This window comes from Cynocephalus volans, chromosome 2, assembly GCF_027409185.1.
Source record: "Cynocephalus volans isolate mCynVol1 chromosome 2, mCynVol1.pri, whole genome shotgun sequence".
Taxonomy (NCBI): domain Eukaryota; kingdom Metazoa; phylum Chordata; class Mammalia; order Dermoptera; family Cynocephalidae; genus Cynocephalus; species Cynocephalus volans.
Genome location: NC_084461.1, coordinates 77,686,082 through 77,698,704, shown reverse-complemented (window position 1 = coordinate 77,698,704; position 12,623 = coordinate 77,686,082). Strand labels below are relative to the sequence as shown.

At 33.7% G+C, this 12,623-nt stretch overlaps 1 protein-coding gene across 1 annotated transcript in view; it reads right to left on the bottom strand.

Annotated features, from left to right (window-relative positions):
- ADGRV1 (adhesion G protein-coupled receptor V1) overlaps positions 1 to 12,623 on the bottom strand; it is a 548,065-nt gene that overhangs the window by 532,435 nt on the left and 3,007 nt on the right. The window contains exons 3-8 of the mRNA XM_063086652.1: positions 11,976 to 12,071; positions 9,693 to 9,797; positions 7,741 to 7,854; positions 5,546 to 6,111; positions 4,929 to 5,199; positions 4,215 to 4,544 (exon numbers count right to left, since the gene is read on the bottom strand). Coding sequence (XP_062942722.1) covers positions 4,215 to 4,544; positions 4,929 to 5,199; positions 5,546 to 6,111; positions 7,741 to 7,854; positions 9,693 to 9,797; positions 11,976 to 12,071 — 1,482 coding nt within the window. The remainder of the gene's footprint in view (positions 1 to 4,214; positions 4,545 to 4,928; positions 5,200 to 5,545; positions 6,112 to 7,740; positions 7,855 to 9,692; positions 9,798 to 11,975; positions 12,072 to 12,623) is intronic.

Sequence of the window (12,623 nt, the reverse complement as noted above, 5' to 3'; positions counted from 1 at the left end):
TGAATAATTCCATATTTGGTAAATATTCACCTGAGTGAAAAAAAAAAAAGCAATTAGATTGACCAATTTTGTCAAGTATTGGTATATAGACTAAGCCAAGTAAAATAAAACGTGATTCTTTAGCATAGTGTTTTTACTTTGCAAGATAAATAAAATGTAAAGATAGTTAAATTCACTTAATTGTCATTCTTTCCAGAGAAAAGGAATACATGTACATGTACACATATATATGTATTTATCTTACAAAATAGCACAAAGAATAAATGAAATACAAATATTTGAATGGTATGTAAATATAAAGGCAGGCATTGCTTGGAGGCAAATATGTTTCTGAAATATGCTGGTTATGTGTGAATAAGCACAAATTTGTGAATGAAGACTCCCATTCCTGTATATTCACAGAGAGCTAAACTGATAATATCGTTTAAAACAAGGATAGAAACAGTATATTTTTACTCAAAACTTTTCAAAGAGAAAGGAAGAAAAGTCGTATCTTCCTTACATTTATCAAAATGTTATAGAATTAATTCTAGATATAATATTTTTGAAAAATATAAAGAAGATATAGAAGTCTGTGAAATGAACTGATAAAAAAGGAAATGCTAATTTTACATGGGCCTTTTCTGTCTGGTTTCCTTAAGCATCTGCTAAATCAAACTGCTCCATTCACTCATAAACACTCATTCTTTGCTTTCAGATAGTTTGAACTGGGACAGCACATTAGTAACCCATGCCTGCCAAAAGTTGTATCTCAGACTAATGTATTTAGCTGAGAGGGTTACTAAAGAATAAGGAGCTCATGTCTCAGATTCTCCTTTCTTTAGTTTCATTCAACTTTCCATGCAGAGTGTTATGGTTCCTATTCTTGAGTTGCTCATCCATTATGTACTATACAAACCACATGACCTTCTTATTCCAGCCAGCCTTACAGAGCCTACAGCTGTTCTGAACCTCAAGGAATTTTGTCAGTGACTAATAATGCCTTTTTCCTCCCTAAACAACTGTTAAATTAACTGTCTGCACCATAAAACCTTTGTTTTTTTTAACTGAATAGAGAGATACATTAAGAATTGAGTTTATAATTAGTGATGCAAACATCTTTCTAACCCAGGATCACCAAAAATCAGATATTACATCCTTATTCAAGTTCTTCCTTAGTTTTCAAGTGTCATAAAAGTAAATTCTGTTGTGTTCATAGAATACTGAAGCAAAATAGCTAGGATAATATCTGACTCACAGAAGTTTCTTAATAAAGATTTGTTTGCATGGGAATTATCTGCAGCTACTTTGATAGAGATATTGAATATTTTCAAGACATTAAAAGTTGAATATAGAGGTTACTGATATTAGCACAGAGACAGGGGTCTCTATCCACAGTAAAAACTTCTCTTGAGGCATCATGAGAAAAGAAATTAGAAAGCTAAAAATGGATACAGAAGAGTTCTCCATAACCCAAAGACAACATTTTTGCATTATAAATTCTCAAACTCCTATCATATCACTGCAACTACTCCAGGAATGCCAGGATGACCAGGCACCAAGAAAGCAATAGCAACTGTGTAAAATCCTTGCTTCATTCAATTTGTTTTAATAATTTGGTTCTCATGTGAGTCACAGCCTATACAGGATGACAGACAGAAGGGAGAACTGAATACTGATATATGAGGGAAAAAAACCCTTAAATATATATTAATGAGAATGTTCGGAATTCAGAGTACACCAACAACAAAGACAAATGAGAGCACTGACACCAAAAGCAAAACAAAACAAATAATCTCCATTAAATTCTGAAATGCTAGGCTGGCCCATGGCTCACTCGGGAGAGTGTGGTGCTGATAACACCAAGGCCACGGGTTCAGATCCCTATATAAGGGTGGCTGGTTAGCTCACTGGGTGAGTGTGGTGCTGACAACACCAAGTCAAGGGTTAAGATCCCTTTACCGGTCATCTTTAAAAAAAAAAAAAAAAAAAAAAAATCTGAAATGCCACTCAACAAGTTATATCCCAGAGACTTGAAATCTTCCAAGTTTGGGAAATGCTACGCTAAGTGTGAACTGGCAAAATTAGTATGCATTTCCACATTAACAGAATTGACTTTAAAAAGCAAACAAGTTTATGACATGTTTTTGGGTAAAGCCAAACAAAGTGTTTTCTTAATTTCTAAATATATCTCTAAATATGTTCTGGTGGCACCATTCTAGTTGTGTTAACTTCCTGCTCAACAGGGTACAGGTCATGGGCTTGGCTGTTTTCTGTTATTCATTTCACAGATCCAGATCCCCTGCCATCTGGCCAGTCAGCCATCTCACAAGACCATTCCACTAGCCACAGGAGGAAACAGACACAATTGTGAATAAAGCTGTCTTCTGCGTACCCATCATTCCAAGAAAAATTCAAGGGTCCTCCAGAGACAAGTTATCCTCATGACAGAAGCACACATCATATCAAAATTTCCCCACTTGGAGGAGACACAACAACAAAATAATAATAATAATGAAAATCAGGATTTCCTGCCACTAGTGATAAAGACTTTGGAGAAGATGGCAAAGGCCTCCTTCTGGGTAGGCATATTACAAAAAAGCATCCCCTGCATACTGACAAATCCTACAGCCCCATAACTGCTCAACCACAAGTCCATTGGCCAAGAGTGAGTCCTCATGAAATGCACAAACAGCACAAGCATGAGCGGTGGCTCAGCTAAAAAAAGGCAAGAGTCTTCAGAATGAAAAAGCTCACAACACACCAAGTGCTAACAAGGTGGGGCACAGTCCTGTGAAACTCAGAGCACCAAGGAGAAGCTGTAAAAAGCTTTCAGAGATAAAGAATAGGTTGCCTAAAACATAAATCATTTCCTACCCTTCAAATTTCTCATCAGCAACTGTGGAAGCTAAAAGACAATACCTTCCAAGTTCTGAAGAGACCTTATTTTATCTAGAGACCTCTACGAAGTTTAACTTGGTAGAGAGTATATATGAGTATATAAAATTTGAGTATGTAAAATTTCACATTTTCAGCTGCTAAAGATTCAAAAATTTGCCTTGCATGTACCCTTTCTGCATAAGTATTTGAAGATAGATACATACAACAAAACTAAAACATAATACAAGAACAGAAAGGCAAGAGATCAAAAAAATTCAGTTTAGTAAAAACTGTCCCAGACAAAACAAGTGTAGAAAGCAGTTAGTACAGATTAACTCAACATTCAACGTGTACGGTGAGACAGCTGGAAGATGCCAGTAGAGTGAAGGTGGCATATAGAAAGGAGACAATTAGAAACTCCAGAGAAAGCAACAATAAATCATGAAATGAAGTCTAGGCAAAAATATGAACAAATTCAGATGTGGCATGATTCAAAGAAATTAATGGAATACGACATTTCATTTGATATATACTTCGGTTGGCAAAATTTATGGTGACAGATTTTAACTTTTTTTAAATGATCCATTCATACTGCCTGATTCTGTATTAAATTTATTTACATAATCAAAATTTGATAAGCATCCTTCATTGCTTCCTAATTTTCTAAATCAACCAATACCAAAAGCATGGCAATGTAACAATAGTGCCTATAAGTAACAGCAGATATTTTAAACTTTGACCATAAAAATGTTTTGGTTAACAGAAGTTAAATAAAACAGATAAGATGGAAGGATATGTTATGAAGCCCTGATTTCTTATTAAATAGTTGAAAGTCCAGAGATTCTATAAACAGTTAATAGACAAAGAAATAGATTTTTGAGAATATCGCTTAAAAGTATCTACAAATTTTCTTCACATTGTTTTTTTATTTCTCAAATGCTTTCCCTCAGTATCCATTATAAAAAGCATATTTATTCTACAAACCCCGTTCCTGTGTCACATTTTTCCAAATCAACTCAAAAGAATGGTGAATCTCTCTCTTCTGCTCTCCTCAAAAGTTTGTAAGTTACTCCATGATTCATCCATTAGTCTGATTTGCATTTCATGTCCAGTATACTTTTAATATCACCTGATTAAAATACTAACTTCAGTAGAACCCTTGTATTATTTATGTTTATATACCTTAGGAGCAGACATAGTTTCTCTTTGTACTCCCTGAATAACTTTTAGTAACAAATAGTAGAATTCAAAATATAAATGAGGGCAAAGTAACAAGGGCAAGATAAGTTAGTGAACTCTCACATAGGTAAGTACACATACAGTTTAACCAAAATTGAGATTAATCATTAAAGTACCTGTACTAGGAAGTGGGCCCCATTTTGAAGGAATGCATCATTTCTTATTGGTAATTTTGTAGTGAGTTGGGTTTTAGATTCAGGAAAAATGAGGCTATTTTTCCTGGATATATTTAAGATGCCATCTTTTGCTCGCAAGGGGTCCACAGCTCCAGTGGGAATATAAAGTGCAGAATAAAGCATCCTCACATCTCCTTTAGTTCCTCCTAGTCTTTTAAAACTCAAGGACAAATATCGTTCTCCTGGGCTGCTTTCAATCTTCTGGTTTTCCATAGGAAAAAATGACATTACGCCATAAACATCATCACTATCCTGAATGTAGAACAAAAGCTGCAGATAAAGGAATAAAATATTAAAGTGCAGAATTCTCACCTGTGAGATTACCAAACTCTATATTTTCTCAGCTATTCTGATTTTCAATATTTATTTATACATCATGTCTAGAAATAAACACTTCTTATACACTGTAAAGTAAAGATGAGCAAAAAAATAGATTTGAAAACTTTCCTAAATCATAGTTTGTGAAATGTGTTAAAGAGTAAAATATTTCTTTTCAGAAGGGACAATGTTGAGCTAGAGAAACAACCATCATTTCCAAAGCCAGTATTCTTCCTGTCACATCAAACTAAACATAAATTTGGTTTTTCTGATGAAATTCTTTGCCTCTCCTACAGCACAAATATTCACAAGAGTAAAGCATAACAAGAGATCTACCTCCGCAGGTTCGCTCACTTCTGCACCTCCTCGTATGGTATGAGGCAGAAGTTGAAGTAGATAAGCTTCTGCCTCTTCTGGAAGATCATCATTAACAACAATGAGAGGAACTGATGCCAACATCTGCCCTTGGGCAAAATGAAGAACTCCAGAACTTGGTCTGATGTCTGCTGTCACAGGTGAGGGATCACTGCTGTTCCGTGTCAACACCCAGTTCACAGAAACATTCCCATGGGTGCCACCGTTTCTAACCACTGTAATTTCTTCAAATCTAAAGTTTTTTTAAAAAGAAATACATAGTCACATAATACAATCTATTTCCCTAGACAGGCTTTTCCAATATCAAGTTGGCCACCAGACACCGATAAAAGCAGAATCCATATCACAATGAATAATTGTTTTTAGTATAATGGAGTAGATATGTTGCTGTGTTGTAAGAAACTATCACAATATGTACTCATTGGCATAATTAAATCACACTCAAAATAAGAGTGAAACTGTGATAGAGAAAATGACAAATAATCTAACAGCTCAGCATTGTGTCCAAAACCACAAAAATTAAATTTTGGAATAATATATTAAAATAATTATAGAAACAAGTTTAAAATAAATCATACCTTGATACTGTATCTTCATCAATTATAATTGTCCTTTCAAACAAGATACTGCTGAACGAGAGGACTCCATAAGGTTTGTCATTTGCCTTAATGGTGACTTGTACCACAGAAGGGCCTATTAGCACAGCATCTCCCTGTAAGGTATCCTTTAGTAACACAATATGAAATGATTCAGCAATCTCTGGTATGGTGTCATCAATTATTTGAAATTTCAGGTGATATTCATGAATAAAAGGTGGAAAAACAATAGTTGTATTTGGCTGAAGATCAATAAAGTCTAAGTTTTGGTGGGCATGTGTTGTTGAATTCCCAGTTATAACAGCATAAATGATTGAAACTTCATATTCATCACATCCAATCAGGTTTCCATTGTTATCCTTTCCACGAACCACTGGAATTATGAGTATGTGGTCTTCCTCAGGAACCAAATAAACACTCTGAAGGAATCTCACAGGACTATCATTTTTCTTAATGATGATCTCAACTGAATTCCTTGAGGTGTTGATCTCAGCTCCTCCTTCTACACTTTTCAGTTGAATCAAAAATATTTCATCATTTTCTGGTACCTGTTAAAGGAACATAAACAGTGGTAAAACTTTAAAAACTAAAACATCTGCAAAGAAACCAAAGTGTAAAAAGTCACTATGTTTCAATACAATTACATAGAAATAAAAAAATCTTAACTGCAAGGAGCAAATAGAGAGACTCCTTTAGTCTCCATTTACAAAAATATTTTCCAAAGGTAGATAATATATTTTAGATAGGGAAGGAAAAGCTAATAAAGCAATGGTATGAACAGGTAATGAAGTATAGGTACAATGTCTTTCAACCTTGATCACTCTTTAGGTAGCTCTAAAGATTAAGTAGTCAAAATAGACATAAGTTTTTACCAGTTTTATTAGATTGATATAGATAGAAGTAGCATTCAAGGTCTAATAATATCGAAGAATCTGGAAAGTATATTAAACGTTACATAAAAATTGTTAGTTTTCAACCATGTGAATTATTCTTGCTTCTCTCTAAACGGTTTCTCATTCAAGAGCTGAACAAATGACACCAACCATATGATTTCCAAAACACACATCATGCCCCTGGAGAACAAGCTATAAGAATCACTAACAGGCAAAACGTTGACATCGTTAAAGTGCACAGAAATCCTGGGGTTACTCTCTACTATGCCATTCAGGCTTTTCATTCACCCTAAATTCTATTTTATGTATGAAAGTGACAAAAAATGCATCTTTTTACCTACATCAGTAGCAACATAAAAAGTAAAGCTATTTATCTCAAAAAATAAAATGTTATTGGTTGATGATCTTTTAAACTTATAATGAAAATGTATAGTTAATCATCCCCCAAATTATAGCCTTTCCCATGTTCTGGAATTTCAAAACAAAAAGTTTTTGTTGGCTGCCAGACCAGATGAACTAGGGTTATCAATGCTACTAAATATTTCATTTTTTCAAGATAAATACTCTTTCCTAATAATGTCTTCTAATGCATTTTTTTTTCTTCTCTTGAGGTTTCTTTAAAATTAGGTTTCAGAATTTTTGTAGGATGGTAGAGGGAGGGTTATAAATTCTCAGCTATTCTTTTTTTTTTTCTTTCTAGCAATGCTTAGATTATTTTACAAAAAGTCATGTTTTCTCTTGTTTAGCTCAAGGGACATCCGTGCACATATTGTTCAAATTCATTCTTTCCTTAGCAGTCACACTAGCTGTGCCATATACCTGAATCCTTGGTAGCTTTCAATGTGAAATTTATGAATGGGAACATTTAAAATATCCAGACAAAAGAATATCAACTGCAGTGGAATTTTTCTTTGCTTTTATATAAAATGTTTAAGTTAGGTAAGTAGTACTGTTCTTGTTCAAGATTGAAATCACTAACAAAAGTCAATCATCAGGGTGTACAAAATGCTTAAATTTTTGTATTACATGTGGTCGCCAGTTATATTCAGTTTCATCAGCTTTTATATGTAAAATTCAATGTGAATTAAGAAAGGTAAATATTAACAAGATTAAACAGACAGCTATTTATTGCTAAAGCATAATTGATCACAATATACTAACTTTACATGGGACTGTGTTCTAGAATAATTTCAAATACTGAGCACAATTTAATAATTGACATAAAGTTCTCTAATATGTCTGTTACAGAGTCCTTGCCCCATTTAAGTAATTAACATATCCCACCTCATCATCAAGTACTGTCAAGTTATAAATTACTGTGGCTCTGCCAGGGGGAAAGGTGACATTTCCTTTAACTGGACTCAAATCTTCTTCAGGGGGATTCGGGCCATCCTCTACCTACAAAGAAACACACAATATAATCAATAAATACAAAATATTTCACAAGATTGAGAAAGCATTATTATGATGTCAGGTGACAAAAATCTGAAGGTTACTTGAAGATATTTTGCAAGAATTGTACTAACCTATATGTAAGTCTACCCTTCTAATTAATAATAAGAGCCTATAATGTAATTATAGATCTTGACTATAATTACATAAAACTATGTGGTTTCTAAAAAGCTATTTTTCACAACCATTATATTAACCCCCTCCCCCAAACAAACTCTATAAATATTTCTTCTTGGGAGGAAGGGTATTCAAGATTAGCATATTCCCTCAAGTAATGGAATCAAATCCCAGTTCTGCCATTGACTGTGTGAACTTAGGCAAAGTATTAAACAACTCTGTGTGCATTTTCCTCGTCTTTATAACAAGCATAATAATTTCCACTTCACAGGCTGTATATGATGATACAATAAAATCATTTATTTTAAAAATTATTTATTGAATACTGTGTGCCTGACCTCTTTCAGGTACTAAGGATATAGCAGTGAACAGAGCAAATTCCCTTCCACATGGCCTTTACATTTAATAAAAGGGAACAAAGGATAAACAAATGTGTATGTGTCAGATGATGGTAAGTATTATGCAGAAAAAATTAAGATGAGCATGAGGCAGACAGAGTGCTGGGAGTTGCTATTTATATGCAGTGATAATCAGTGTAAAGCATTTACAACAGTATATGGCAATATGAGATGCTCCACAAATGCTACTCATAATTATTCAAACGAAACAAAAGCCTACAGATCCAATAAAATATTTAACTTTAGGCATTCATAGATAAATTGAAAACATTATAACCTGGATGCTTAATCCTTTCTATAGCCAATTATTTCCTAAGTTTTCCCATATTTGTTATCAGAAATATTTTTTAAAATGTATTACCTAAGTGCATATTCCTAAATACATAAAAACTTGCTCAAGACTTCCTGTGTAGAACTTGCAAGACTATTGCATATTTAGTTGGTCTTTACTATGTTTTTCATGCATACTGCATTATGCTATTTCATGTTCTTGTGTAATTAACATAATCACCATCTGACACAGATACCCATGAGCATAAACAAAACTCTTCTATGCTTCAACAGAATTATGTTACATAAATTCAGGAATTGACTTTATTGATTACAGTTAATAATTACGATAGAAACCAGTATCAGAACTTCCTAATCATGTTCTGGATCTTATAAAACACAAAAATTATCTGAAAATTTAAATGTGTGTCTCTTAGAAGAGCAATTTGGCAACACAACGGTGGGCACGTGGTCAGTAGGCAATAAAATAGAATGGTTACAGCTAGCACCTGAGAAAGGCACATCACCCATTGCCTGTCTTATTCATTGCACGTCTGTGATATCTATGGACCTCCAGGGCAGAGTGCAACTATTGTTAACACCACCCATTAAGTGTACTGAAAAAAATGGGGGAAGACTACACATTAAATAATTTTATATCAGCCCAAGTAACCCATGGGTATTTTTAAAATTTATATCCTTGAAAAGTGTGTTATAAAGTTCTATGAATTTTATAGACTTAACATTATTATTATTATTTTATTTTGTGGTTATCCCATACCTAAAATGTGTTATGTTTCACATAAGTATAGTATATGCAAGCAGCAAAAAAAAATTTATATTAACCATGAAATTTATTGGATAACAAAACAAAAGTATTTATCTTTATTTTTTTAAGTGTCAAGTTGATTATACAAAATATTTTGATTTTTAAAATTGTAGGCATCTGGCATAAACTCTAAAAAGTATTAGCATTTAAGTGTTTCAGAGTAAACTTACCTCCAAAGTCACAATGACCATTCCATAGGTTCCCTTTTCCCTGATGAGAATAAGAGGCACAGACTCATTTCTGCCCCTCAGCTCACTCACTGTGATTGAGGAAGACTATTGGGAAGAGCAAGGATAGACAATCAGACCTTGAGCAATCAGAAGTAGGAGGCAGTAAAGACTTTTACCTTAGAAATACTAAATCCACAGACAAATCAACCCACATTGTAATATAAGAATGTAGTATTTCCTAGCATCAATTAACAATAGCTAATAAAAATGCTGAAAATTTAATGATAACACTGTAAAGGGGACATAAAACCAGTCATGTATAAGATGTAGGTTCTTGTCCTGGTTCTACCATCAACAAACTGTTTTGCTGAGTAATCTGCAAGGTTATCTAGTTGAAAGAGGACAAACTCAAATGCTCACAGGGGACCTGGAGGTCACAGAAATGAGTTATGCCTCCAGAACAAGGTAGCAGCTCACTGGCGCCACTGCTCCCAACCACTCTTTCCTCCTCATCAGCCAGCCTGTCACTGAAAAGCAGATGACTGCTGATGACTTTCAGGACATGATCACTGCAGGAGAAGAAAGAGTGAGGACTCCAAATGTTGAACATAAGGTTTGGCTGGATGAAACTCAGGGCAGAAGAGGAGGGGGAAAGCAGCTAAACGTGCATCTGCTAGGTGGACTCTCAGGTGACACTAAGTCTCAGCAGGCCGGTCCATAAACAGGACTAAGAATGCCTGTCTCAAAGGGTTGTGATGAGGTTTGAACAAGGTAATTCATATAAAGTGCCTCTCCGAGTACCTGATGCAAACTGAGGGCTCAATAAATGTCGGCTATTATTATTACCATCATCAATGTCATCTTCATTACCAATATCATCATCATCAAGACTGGAGACCAAGTCCAGACTATTGAGCACCTGCTGTTAGTGCAACAATTACTTAGTTTAATTTTAAGAACATGGGGCAGGTGCCCAATCAAAGGCTGTCAGAGGCTGCCTGACAGCACTGAGACCCTACATGTCAGGGACTTGGGACCAATGCCTGAAACTAGAATGCATTCCCAGACGCTAAGGTGTAGAAGGTAAAAAAAAACACCAAAGCTTTAAACAAGTCAGTATGAGGTAGGGGGTGATAAGTTGGAAGTGAGTGCAAAGAGAAAGTAGTATTGATAGAAATTAAGCAGTTAAGGGAGACTGCTTCACAATAAATAATTTCCCAGCATTGAAATAGAAATAATTGATTGATTAAATTAGTGTTTATAAATGACAACATAATGGAGGTTACCAAATATTTACTAGATTGAGGGTAAACAAATACCCTTTTTAGTAAATATCTACTGCAACTATAAGGATGTTATTTATCTATAGACCACCTTGTCTCAAAGATAAGTTAAGGTACTAAGAAAATGACATACAATATTACCAAATGTAGTGTAGTGATCTAAATTGGAAAAGAAACAAAAAGCTGGTAAGTATAACATCATATCTCCTTAATGATAAATAGTAACATGATTCAAAAAGATCCCATATCAGGAAGGTTACTGTATTCAAAAACTTAGCGGCCAAATCCAATTGTATTGAAGATAAATTTTGTTTTATTTTAGAGCTGAAAACAATTTCTCTCAAGCACAGACCTGTCTTGTGTGTTTGTTTCTAAGTATAAAACCCTCTGAACATAGGAGAAGCACAGGAATTTACTGTTAGGAGAGAGAAAATAAACTGCTGAGCAAAATGGAGGGGAATGAGATGGAGTTTTAACCTTCAGAAAATATTAATGGGAAATTCTCAGGATGGGGATTTTGAAGAGCTGAAGAGCTCTTTTGAAGAACTGTATCTGCTATTCACTTTTAAGCTTACTATAGACTTTTTAGTATTTTTAAATACGCTTTCTCATCTCCTAGTCATTCCAAATTTTCAGAAGAGTCTGGATACAGAGAACGCTTCATTTAAGTGGCATTTGAGGAAATCAAGCAAAAGGCACTGGGTTACACATCTGAATTGGAGACCAGCGAAGGGAGGTAATAAATGAGTCAGCGGGCTCATCATCATAAAGAAATTAGGACAAGAGATGACCACAATCATATAAGCTTCCTCAATATACAAAAATCTTAGGTAGAACAAATTGGACAGCCTACAGAATGTGGAATAGAAATAGAGTTAGAACAAATTACACTTAAATATCAAAAAACAGGATGACACTAGGTAACATCATGAAAAATAATCAAAAAAATTCAATAAACTATTATCTAGCAACTACAAGAATCATCAAATTGCAACTATACCATATTAAATGAAATAATTCCAAATGCATTGTCATTTGATAATATTGTCACAGTAACAGTCCTTGGCCATCCAAGCTTCACATTTGCTGAAGGTTTCTAAAATAAAAGCCCAAAAATAAAATAATAAATTAAAAATTAGAAAAAAAAATCATTTCAATAGAATTTCTGTCTTTAAGTAATTATTCAGAATATGAGAGTACTTCAAAAAATTCATTGCTCAGTAAAACATATGCATTGAAATAACGAACTGTGCCCCACAAAAATAAATACAAATAAAATTGAAAAAAAACTAATAAATAAAAAGTTCATAGAAAAATGGAATTAAAATATAATATTAATCTTTCCATGAACTTTTTGAAGACCCCTTGTATAAATAAAAATACAAATATACATTTAATGCACAGATTAACAAAAGATTCACACTAGTCAACAAAAAATGTCCCAAACGAGAATTTTTCAAAAAAGTTTTGAAAACCATTAATATGTCTCTAAATAATATAAAAGTAGATTTATAAGTACTTGCTGGCTAGTAATACTATATTATAAAGTATATTATAATTACTACAGTGTCATTACTAATATAACAGAGAATTAAGTACACAGTATGAAATTCTACTCAAATGTGATTTTTTTCTTATGCTATAAAAG